The sequence below is a fragment of the Coturnix japonica genome, chromosome 1, assembly GCF_054131305.1.
Source record: "Coturnix japonica strain WE chromosome 1, WE-NBRP24, whole genome shotgun sequence".
Taxonomy (NCBI): Eukaryota; Metazoa; Chordata; class Aves; order Galliformes; family Phasianidae; genus Coturnix; species Coturnix japonica.
Window position 1 is genome coordinate 109,353,656 of NC_140663.1, and position 12,670 is coordinate 109,366,325.

Here is a 12,670-nt window from a genome sequence, read left to right on the forward strand (position 1 = left end):
CACGGCAGCCGGCTGTGGAAGCAGCTCCTGAGGCATTTGTGAAGGGGGCCTGAAATACTCTGGAAGATGCTATCCCAGAAGATATCTTAATTATTCAGATATTCAGATTTATTATGGGATTTATAATTACACAGGTTGTGATAGCTGCACTGGTTAGATCCCAGACTAATGAATCTGCACCTCAATTTACACATTTATTTAGGGTACAACACGGCCATATCTTAAGCACCCCCACCAGCTGCTTTATGCCCATCACATCGCCACTGCTTGTAAACACTGAACAGAGTTATGTCCCTGCCTGGTGCCTTTGAGTTTGAGCCTGTATGTTTAGTAATGGCAAGAGAAATGCAATGCCACGTGGCTTTTCCAGTCATCACTCATGTCATCATGTGTCATAATGCCCAACGAACTTGTGAACATGCAGGCACCTTAACATAAACTTTCTCTCAAAACTGGCATAACAGCCATCACAGAAGAAAGGTCTGTTCCCCATCCATTAGGAAGAACGCGCACACAAAAGAAATGGAAAAGAAGGAAGTGACCATCAGCCCTTACAGACAATGGCAAAGCTGAGAAGTTACTGGCTTATTTCCTTTATTAAGCCCAAAATAACACTTTCAAAAATCCTGACTTCATTAATAAATCAAATACCTTCATTAAAGAAACATTACTGCCATTTTCTATACTTTATTTTAAGGCATACAGAAAAAAAATATTTAACAAATGGGTATGCAATTAAATGCCAGGGACTGCTAATTACAGCCCTCTTGAATGCCTCTGCAAAACAATGATACTCAATACAATATGTTAGAAAGGGCGGGGAAAAGAAAGAGGAAGCTGAAGACGATCTAATTCATGTTAGTGCAGATATATGCTTGCCTGTGGCTGCAGGCTGCAAACAAGCCATCAGCGTAACCCAGAATGGCAGCCAAAGGATACTTTAGATTCACATCTTTGCTTCTGCTTCTCTAATTCATTTCCAAAACATTTCATCTCTACCTAATTATGGAGTTTAATGACAGAACGTGAAGGACTGGCTCAGGTTTCAGGCCATTCCAGCAGAGTTTTAATGATACATTACATCCTTCAGGTTGCAGAACCTATATGTGCTTAGCTGTGATTTATCAGCCCTGGCAGAGGCAGGTACTTCAAAGGCAATCTTATATAAAAAATAAATTCTGCCTTTGCCAAGCATCGGAAAAAGCACTGAATTAAATTTAAAAATCAATTCCTACAGACAAGAGAGTCATAAAAACTCAGTGGGCTTGTCTATTTGGCCAACAGGCACGAAATCATGAAAGTACAATTTTGTAATCAATAATAGCAATACAGCGTATGTTTTTCGATTGGAAAAAATTAAAGATGCCAAAACAACATTGATAAATACTTAGGCTGATTTGTGACAGTCCCATTAAGCAGAAACACAACATGCATTTTGATGAATTTCCAACTAGTTTATGTCATACTATAGTTTTTATTTTTCAAAAAAGAATATTAAAACTATTATAAGCTTTGTCACCTGCTGTAAGGCAGAATGATGTATTTTATTCACTGCACATTTCATTTGAGAGGCAAAAAAGCATAATTTACTTCTTTATAAAAGGGAAATATATATAACTATATATATATATAATTTTATTGGTATTAACATAATGCAATACCATACATTGAGCAAACAGAAAGAAAACATTTCAAAATACATTTTTAAAAGTATCTCCCTGTAAGATAGTATGAAATATCAAGTAATTAGCATTAACATTATTACAATACACCCTTAGCCAAATATATTAAGGAAAATCCACATTCTAACCACAGAGATAGAGGCAAACATCAACCCATAGGGGACTCAGAACATAATGATAAATACAATATCTGCATCTACTTTGAGTGACATCCAGATGAATACTGGCCCCCAAACAGCCCTCTGGAGTCGGGGTGTTATACAGAGAATACTTTGTGCCTGCTTCTCCAGGCAGCATCACTCACATGTTTAACTCCTAGAAGATAAAGAGGAACTGAAGAATTTATCTGCAGAGTATAAGAAATCTCAGCATGAGGTATCTTCTCCGTCATCATCCAAACCAGTGTCAGTGTACCCTCTGGTAATGTGTTACAAATCATTAGAGAAATAGAAGTCTCTGAAAGGTCTGTGCACACCTTCACTTGACAGAATACACTTAGTTTAGCATGATACAGTAAGGTAGCATCCTTCACATTAGCGAAAGATGCTTAAATGGCACAAACTGTCTGGTTGGCCTGAATGGATTCACTGCAGTTCAGTAAAAGCAACAGGATTTTAGCGTTACCACAGCCGAATCCCTCTTTAATTCCTCGAGGTCTGCAGAACAAAACTGAGTGACATCAAAGCCCTTCCCCTGTCAAGACCCTCTTCCCCTTCCGTTCTCCCATGCAGGGCAGTATTTTCTGCAAATGTGCTCCGTGTAGACTGGATCTGACCTTGTGCCTAGTCCCATTGTGGAAAGGGTGCATTCTTCAAAAGAGTGGCCATGCCCTTGACACCTTCCTGGAGGCCCCATATCCAGGCATATGGTTGTCTACGTTTTAACAGGTCTAGTCTCTTTTATAAATACCAATGTTATTCAAGAAGAATTGACTTTCTGAATGGAGGCCATTAGGCGTCTTGCAAGAGGCTGAAGTTGAGTCTCCGTCGTGCCAATTCGCTAATGATAAGTTTATCAACCTTTGAGTCCAATCGGTTCAGTGCCAAGAGAAGTGGATCCGATTTGACATGGAGAGGTTCTATCAACTCTCGCAGTGTATTAGCCTAATATGATAAAGCAGTGATACAATATGTTGAGAGAACGGTGATGTGCCATTATTTCCATATCATATTAGTATATTTGAATTACTATCATGCAAACAAGAGCAAATAGCAAATCTGGCATACAGTTGCAGCACTACAGAGCTTTTCTAATATGCATGCAGGTATGCTTGTGAGAACAGATACATGGCACCATTTCGGTATGACAACTTGCTCCATCCAAAGAGGTATTTAGGGTGGAAAGTTACATATATGCTTTTTGTAGATACGTTTGGAGGGAAAAATATCAATGACAACAAAAACCCACAAAGCAACCAAACATAACAGAACAAAGACTAATTAAAAATAAACTAAGCAAGAGAACAATACACATCCTAACCAGATTGGGTTGGTTTCCTCTGTACTTTAAAGACATGAGCTCAATTAGAAACACTGGAAAAGGGTCACATGAATGAGACAAAAGAAAGCAAAGAATGTGCCTTAAAACCACCAAACATGCTATGAGCATGGAAAGATACCCTGCCAGCACCTTATGTATGGAACAGAAAAAGAGGTGGCACAAGGCAATCTGTTTCTTTTTGTTATTTTAGCTGGCAGTTTTGTACTGTGACACTTTGGATGAAGGGTAAGATTGAGTAGGAAATCATGTGACTTTCAAACCATGCTGACATCTAAAAGCTAAGACTTGAAAACTCACAAATCTTTGCAGACTCATGTTAGCAAAGAAAAGAGAGAGGTGGAATAAACAGCATGTTGCTAAGTTGTTTACTAAAGAGTTTTTGGTGTATTTGTGCAATCTTTGCACACAGGGCAGTTTCAAAAGCCCAGCTGGTTTCAGCACTTCCCCTATTTTGCTGTGAATTATACTTATTTGTTACAAAGTATGAAACTTTCCGTGATTCTCAAAATCCACTCTGTTTTCAGATCACGGATAGGAAAAGCTGTGGGATATTTTGTTGTTAAAAGAAACAAAAAACAAGCCTCACTTTGGGAAAGAGTTCAACTAGGCCAAGTATAACGATGTAAAAGTTACATCCAATTTAATTCTTGAGATTTGTTTATTCCATGTTAAGGAATTTACTTTTTCAAAAGACGGGATGCAGAAGGAGGGAAAATACCAAGCTCTGTCATTCTTACTCTTGAGGATATCTGGAAAGGTCTAGGAGAGCGAAAAACGATGTTGTCTCAGTGAAAGAAGGCACCAGGTGGAAAGAATTCCAGGTAAAAACACTGGTGCCATTTAGTCTGCCCACGGCAGCAATTGGAAAATGTGTTTCCAAAGAGGCACGCTGTGAGCAATGCTGCAGAGCTCAAATGAAGTTCAGGCTCTTCTGAACTTCCTAGCTTTCCTGGGAATTCTGTGTGTTAAGACGGAGAAGAGGAAGAACAAGGGAGAGGAAAATAGTTTATATAACTATGTCCTAAGAATAGCAAAGAGACGATTTTATGTAACTTATGATTTTAAATAGGGAACATTTGATTATACAACTGAAATGAACACAAACAAGCAAACAAATAAACACAAAAGAAAAATAAACCCAAACCAACCCCAAACCAAACCCCTGAGAAACAAAAGCCCAAGCCAGCACATTGTAGGACTGATGGAGCTGTGAAGAAAGGAGGCTCAGCGGACTGCAAAGGGAAATGCTTTTCACATTTTAGCCTATTTTATAACACTGACAGTCACAGTGTTTAAAGTAACAGTCTTGGATTTGCTTGGAAAAGGGCACTAAGTGGATCCTGCAGCCTCATAGATGTCGCTTCTGCAGCTTCAGGAGATTCAGGTGTCTCAAGGTTGCTGTTGCTAAAACTTCAGCTCTAAAATATCAGGAAGTTTGATTTCCTGTAAGAAGGCAGATTTGGTCAAAAGAAACTTTTTTTTTTTTTTTTTTTTTTTTTTTCCCCTCATGAAAAAAAGGTAGCTACGAAATAAACAAGGGGCATTTTCATTAGGATGCTACCAAGCAGATATCTCAACCCTGCTCTTCCACACGTCCTGATGAAGCTAGTTGAAGGATGTATGAAAGAATTATGCTACCTTCACTGGCTGGTGGGACAGAACAGAATGGTTTTTATGTACCTAAAATCCAACTACATTTTGCATTTGAAGATGACTGCTTCTGAAAGAAATCCTATTTAAAAGCCTATTTATCTGAAAGTGAATATAATTAACAGGCACACTTGGGGTTTTCTAAATAGATTTTCTTATTATTTTTACTCTTATAGAAAGCAACTGCACAATAATTCTGTTAAGGTAGAGGCACACTAGAGTTTAGAAATTCTGCTTTTTTGTAGAAACATTATATTTCCTTACCATTCTAAAATACACATTAGCAAAATGATTTCAGTAAAATCCAGCACATGGTTCCCTTTCCAGTGTAGAGTTTTTCTAAGTTTGTTTTAAAGGAGAGCAAATACAAATAACAAAGAACAAGTAATGTGATTTTGGATGGATACTTATCAACACTACAATTTATGAAACTCACGAGACCTTCAAACACTTTGAAAAAAAGCCCAACTCTCATTCACATACAAAAATTAATTCAACCCTGTGAAAAAACTTAAGTGCATGTATTAATTAATTTATGCTTGTATTATGAGAAGAAATGTATGGCAAATGACATTCTCAGAAGGGTTGTAGAGAAAAAAAAACCTGCCTGCTGTAAATTGTCAAATACATCTTCAGCAAATATCATAAGATGTGAAGACTTTTAAGTCTGAGCAAGCTTGTAACAATGGGGGGCCTTTACCCATCAAAAGTTGTGTGAGAGAATACTTCAAGGCTGGGATTGACCCAAGAAAAAACTAAAGGATGCACTGCAGGCCTCTAGCCATGCCAGCATGTCTCAGTACTCAAGAGAAATGTTAGCATTGGAAAAGAGAAAGTTCTCACTTGAGAGAAATATTTGAGTCACAATCAATAGGTCTTAAGATAGCTCCCACACAAGAAGTTCTACATAAGGAAAGGGACGTGGAAGGTGGACCAACTGTTTATTTCCCTTTGTTTGAGACCTGTTTATAAATAATGAAGGCACATCAGCAGTCACTAATCAGATATAATTTAAGTTAGGATTTTTACTTCATTTTTAAAATTATTTTTTAAGGAAAGCGTATACCATTTTACTGCTGCCACTTGAAAGTGCACTTCCTTATAGAATGGCTTGGGTTGGAAGAGACCTCAAAAATCAACTAGATCCAACCTCCCTGCCATCAGCAGGATTGCTAGTCACTAGATCAAGCACTAAACCAGGCTGTACAGGAACCCATCCATCTCACCTCAAACACTCCAGGGATGGGGCAATCACAGTGTCTCTGGGCAGCCCGTGCCGGTGCTTCACCATACTCTCTATGAACATTGTTATGAATTAACATTCCTATTAATGTTCATATTATTTATTTTGTCTAAAGTGAATACAAGATGCTAGTTATAACATGGTTAAGTTGATGGTAAATTTGCTTTTCAGAGAAGGATTTTGTTAAATGATAACAGGTTAGCAAACTTTTGAAGTAAGCACTGTATTTTTAGGAAAAAAACCCTCCTACTTCCTATCTACAGAGCAAATCAGTTAAACTGTAACTGTGTTTGTAATCTTTTTGCTTTCCTTCACATGTATCCAATTTTGTGTACAAATTTCTATATTTGCCTATACATGCACAAGAGATGCAAAAGAACTTTGACAAGAAGTCAAACTTAACACTTAACTGGTGTCTGTCTAGTTCTCTTGAAGGCAAATGCTACACTTGAGCTACCAGCCTCTGAACAGGGGGTGAATGCAAACACAAGGATGGAAACATCATTCCCCATTTACCATAGACCGCTACTTGGCTGCTTATGTTGTAAGTCCAGTGGCAGCTACTGGGATACTATGAGGTCTGGGGATGTGGCCAGATGTTGTTCATCTTCCCTGAAGGAATGCTGGCAGATTTACAAACTATTCCTTGCTCAGCAGAGAAAAGCAACCAGAGCCTTCAGGACTGCCTGTGTCACAGAGAGAGTGCCATGCAGAGGCTTGGGATGGCACATCAGTGCAGCCCCCTGGCACTATAGTCCAAAACATCATATCTGCCATTTGTCACATGAGAAGTCAAGTTAGATGTGGGAGGCAGTAATGTAAGTCACTCAGTACTCAGCTGGATGTTTGAGTTACTGCGGCAAAGGGAAATATTTGAAGCATGGCTAAAAGAGAAATAAGCTATCTACAAGTAGCAAGTTTCATTTTCCCAATGCTACTGTATAGCCTTTAGTGTCCCTTGTGTCCCCACTGAGCTACAAGTGACAACGAAAGAACAGCAAGAGCACAAATACTGTACAAGAAAGCACCACAATGAGAAAGCAGGACTTGGGAGCAGGGAGGACAGGTGGCATGCCAAAGCACATATAGCCTCCAGCAGTGAGCAGTTCCTGCCTGAGCACTGCTCTCAGCCTGGCAAGCAGAAGGCAGCACAGGAAATGACAGGGTTCTCATCCGCAGGGTATTTTTTTTCCCCTTTCAACATAGTATTTCTAAAGGTGCAAATGCAGCCTTGCTCCTCCAGGATACATTTCACAGACTACATTTATAGCAAAATAACCCTCTACCCACTCAGTACTAATGAACTAAAAAAAAACCCAAAACAACAACAACAAACAAACAAACAAACAAACAAAAAACAAACAAACAAAAAAAAACAACAAAAAAACAACCCATACAATTCAACACAAAACAAGCAAAAACCCACCAGTGTTAAAATGAAGAGCAGTCAGAGAACTGAAAATTCATAGCTAAGGTTCTAAGGTTGCCTTACACATTTCAGCACCACACCAGTGATGTATTTATTAACAAAATAATATTATTCTCTTCAAGATCTTGTCTGAAGCTTTACATGTGTACACTGAGTCCTATCTAGTTCATGTCACGTGCAAGAAAGATCTATGAGCCCTCTATACTCACTTTTTCCAAACTCCTGTAAGCCTTGCAATCGGGGACAGCACCGTATGCAGCCATCACACTGGCAGTGCTTCATTCAAAGCATTCTCAATGCTCTGTGAAGGTCTGAAACAAGCAGCCAAGGACCGGGATGCTTGTGGACACATCTCTCTAACATTTCTAAATCATTTTTCTTCACTACTTTCTGCCAAAGTAATAATTAACACAGGTATGTCAAAGTAGTTTACTAATGAACATGCATTTGTTTACCTGTGCTGTTTCTGTAAGTGACAGGAAGGGTTTTATTTTAATGATATCACTAGTGTTCATGTATTATTTACTGTTGCTTTACGGAGGTCTTCTCAAGTGATGAACTTCCAGCTTACTTGACAAATAAGGATGATACCAGTGTTGGTAGCTAAATACCTAATGAATTAGTGCCAATCACCCATAGAGGCCCCATTTTTGGCTTGCCTTCAGGTACGTGTTGGTTGTTCTTTCAAATGTGCCGAGCTGGATCATCAAATTATTGATTCATACTATATTATATTCCTACAAATTCTGCCCATGTTATGCCCTCCCATAGTAGATACATTTCATAGTTATTCTTGTGCTGTACAGGTTTCTTTCTAATCCTGTAAAACTCATTTGGTTTGTTACTGGGGTCTTACTAGAGAAACCACAACTCCAAGGCTGAGAAGACTGAGCTCTGGCTCTGTCAGAAGTCACCAATTATTTTTGCAGAATACTTTCTGTTATTACTGTTATAAACCAACATAAACCGCAGCTCCCAGACAAAGGACATCCTCTAATTTGGGACAAAAACAAGTGAGACTATAGAAAATTTTAAAATACATCAATTGTTATGAGAATAAAAAGAAAAACATGCTTTGTTCTTTTAAATGGGGAGAAAGGCGTGTGGTTGAAAAATCATGGTCAGGTGATAAAAAGGAGCTAAGTTTCTTACAAAATACAGTAACATATATAATTTAAATATGGCTGGAGGATAGAAGATATAATCAGGAGTTAAGAGTCCCAACACACAGTTCAGGAATTCTGTGAATGTTATTCAAATTTCTTATATAGATACTTTAATTGCTGCATTACACTTTGTACTCATAACACATGCAGCTTTAGGTATATGCCTAAAGGTAAGTTTCCTTTCAACCCAATTTTTCATACTATCATAAGTTGAGATTAGTCAGGCTGTGGTTGCAATGGCATGTAAAGCTGAATTTAATCTACTAAACCTCCTACACAGTTTATGCTGGGAACAGCTTGGAAAGACACATCTTTATTTCCTTGTCATGAAGCAGGAACTGTAGATCCAATTTGTTGTCCAGTGAAACAGTTACTATACATTAGAAAAAAAATGTGCATTTTTCTTCCTAACTAATGCTTTGGATTTCAATACTGAAACAAAAAGGAACAAATAACGTACTACCTTTTTGGTTTTTTAATAATCCAGCTTTTCAATATGAAATACTTAAAAAGAACTGATCTTGTAGGTAGCAACTCTGCCCATGGCAAGGGAGTTGCACCAAAACGATCTTTAAGGTCCATTCCACCCAAGCCACTCTATGATTCTATGAACTGGTTCCACTATCATAACAGACTATTCTCCGTATCACTGTTAGAAGAAGCGTATTTCTTGGAAATTTCATACGCATGCATGCTCAGGGCTTTCAAGTGAAACAGAAATGCCTAGAATTGATTAAAACAAGTCAAATTTAAGCTTTTAACTCTGAGCAGTAGAGACCACTATAGATAAAGAACAATTTAATTCATGCAGCATCGTAACTGCTCTTTCTGACTGTACTTCCCATACTGACAACAAAAATAGTGGCATGCAGACAAAATCCTTTGCATGACTAGTTAACGCCAGCACAGACTGATATGTCCTCATTGTCTGCTGACATCCACAGGGGACCACAATGCTGCTTTTCACCATGGCCTATGATCTCTTATTTGAGTGGGTCAATAACAGGGACAGATCAGAAAAGTTTTACGTTATTGATATCACTGGGCTGTTGAGGTACAATAAGCAGACTCAGCAAAAAGTAGTATCTCCCTCCTTGTGCCCATGTTCTGCTGAGATTCTTGAGAAGCTTCTGCCACAGAAAGAAAAGAAAAAAGAAAAAAGAAAAAAGAAAAAAGAAAAAAGAAAAAAAGAAAAAAGAAAAAAGAAAAAAAGAAAAAAGAAAAAAGAAAAAAGAAAAAAGAAAAAAGAAAAAAGAAAAAAGAAAAAAGAAAAAGAAAAAAGAAAAAAGAAAAAAGAAAAAAGAAAAAGAAAAAAGAAAAAAATAAAGCCACATCATCAAACCTAAACCCCTCACTCTGAGAAATACTGCACAAAATCAACATACATAAATAAATTCCTGTTAGAAACCTTGCCTCTAATTCACCTGGATTCTGTAAAGACATGACAGAAATCTCCCCTCCTGTTTTAAAAAAATGAATCAGCTGCTTTCTCAGGGGTTACAGTGCCTTGAAAGCCCATTGGATCAATGCAGCAGTTAGCTGCATGCTTTGCAGCAGTGAGTTCAGTACCTACTTGGGAACATAAAATGAAGAATTAATGACAACATTTTTCACGTCTTGTGGGTACTAGAAGAATGAATTTTCATCTAGCGATTTATTTATCTTAATGAGAATAATTACAACTAACTAAATACAGGTTTTATGTAAGGTATCCTTATGGCAAACCAAACATTGCTATATTTTTTGCTTATAATTGCTCATATATTTTTAACATGCAAGAGCCATTTTCAGAGGTGCTTTATTTTCTTTCTAAAGTATATCCTAAGACTACTATCTTCCACAAATGAACTCACCAGTGTAATTAGAGGAAAACATAGTTGATCAGGGATTTCAATGGGCTAAAGGCTCCTCTTACAGGAGTCCAATGCTGAAAATGTCACAAGTCACCCAGAGCATTTCTACTTTATAGATAGCAACAAATGACACATTTGAAATTATTTTAAATCCCTGAACATATTACAGTGAATATTACTTCTTTAATGGGATAGTAATGCTTCACACTTGCTAAGAAAGTGATTGTATGCAGAAAACAGCTCCTTGTTCATTCAAAAAAACACAATTCCTAGCAAAGTGGAGGTGGGGGAAAGTAGAGGAAGAGAGGAAATGATGGGCTCAGTGAAGAAGGGCAGAGTCCTGCTCCTTCCTCCCACCCTGCCCAGTGGGATCTGGGAGTTCCCTGCCATCCTCTTGGAGTGATGGAACATCTCACAGTGCCCACTGGCACAGCCATACTGGCACCCATGTTCCAGTTTCCCTTTTCGTGCAAAACTTCTTCTAACTAGCACTTCACAAAAGCTTTGGAGATGTAAAAAATGTTTCTTTTTAAGAGCACAAAAATAATATCCCAATGACTTGTAACTGAAAATTAGAGGGCTGTTTCAGTAACTGCATCACTGCACTTTTTCCTGGTATCTAATCAGAGAATTCACGTTATAAGGAGGGAAAATATCTCTGTAAGGGGAACCAACTTATAATACACTTCCTATTAACTCTCCTGTGGACTGCAAAGCCACAACTGTAGAATATTTTTTAATGATTTCAAAGCGGCTTCCTCAGAAACAGAGAACTTGAGATATTTGGCTTTTTATTCTGAGTAAATACAGGAAGATAAGGCATTAAAATACTACATTATAATATGTCACATACTGAAGGGTTTATGCTGTTCTAGCCTTCTCGTCTAAGAAAGCAGTGAACAGGTAGAGATATGAGCAGCAATGATTGTTAGTGGTACGCAAGGCTTTTCTTGCAAGGTACAACTGAACAGCGTAAAACTTTTTAAAACCTGATCCCTATGGACAAGAGATATAAGAAATCTATAGAGTTAGGAGCATAGGCATGCAGTAAGTAAAAAGAAAAAGGTTGATCATTGCCTCTTGCATTACTGGGAACATCTGAAAGTTTGGGTGGAAGATTCAAAACTAACCAAAAGGGAAGCTTTTCTCTCCAACCTGTAAGTCAGGCAGCTCCTTTTCACCATGTGATGTAGCTAAAAGTACACCTAATTTCAAAAGCAATAAAACCACTTGTTGGAAGAACATCCCATCTAGAGATGCTTTTACCCCTTCCTGAGAAAAATGCTATTAGGCCCTGTTCAAGGCAGGTTGTTGAAACTTGAAAACAAAACTTGAGGCTCAAAACTCTACAGCTGCTCTTCAGAAGCAAGCACTTCCAGGGCGTTTATTTTTTTACTGCAAATACCTAAGAGTCTAAGGTCTGCTACAGAACTTCATGAATCGACATTTAGTCTTTTTTTTATGAGCCCACATCTGCTGTGCAGAATGGAAAAGTTAGTCCTTGAGACAAAACAGCAAACAACAAAAGCTTAGTGAATTCTTAATTCTGCAAGGATTAGGGTTTTTTTGGGTTTTTTTTGTTTTTTTTTTTTTGAAGTAGAAAGGTGAAGAAATTGACCAAGTTCAGTGTGTACTACATGATGCATTTATTTAAAAACTATGTGAAAAAATAAGAACATTCTACATTTAATTTCCTTATGAGAAAGTACAGAAGAAGGCAGGAATGGACAAAAGGGCTTTTTCTTTTTTTATCTGTTTACATTAATGTTGTGAGGGGCTCCATGTCAGCACAACTACTGGTAATGAAATAAAAGCTGATGGCTACAATTTACATAATGGGACTCAGAAAATGTTCTCCATGAACTCTGAAATACAGTAAAGCACATGGCCAACTATATACTTTTGACCATTTATAATAGAGCTAGCTACAACAACTGCTGAATATGAACAACTACAGGCTGAAGAAATAATACTAATAAAAAGGACAAAATAAGAAACAAGCTTATGACTTCATCTTTTAAAATATCTACTCCATTTCAGTATGGCACAAATGAGTAAGCCACCTGAAGAAAATGTCTCACCAGGTGCCTCTACTCATGGTTTCCAAAGACATGAATTAAGGGAGAACTGTGAGAAGGTTTATGACC

General features: G+C 37.7%; 1 protein-coding gene across 7 annotated transcripts in view; it reads right to left on the reverse strand.

Annotated features, from left to right (window-relative positions):
- CNKSR2 (connector enhancer of kinase suppressor of Ras 2) overlaps nt 1-12,670 on the reverse strand; it is a 198,711-nt gene that overhangs the window by 13,456 nt on the left and 172,585 nt on the right. For 2 of the 7 annotated variants that reach the window (XM_085550045.1, XM_015885375.3), the window contains one exon: nt 578-2,785. The exons of the other annotated variants lie outside the window; for them this stretch is intronic. In XM_085550045.1, the coding sequence (XP_085406171.1) occupies nt 2,781-2,785 (5 nt within the window). In that variant the 3' untranslated portion in view covers nt 578-2,780. Of the gene's footprint in view, nt 1-577; nt 2,786-12,670 lie in introns of those variants that run through there. 7 annotated transcript variants of the gene reach the window in all.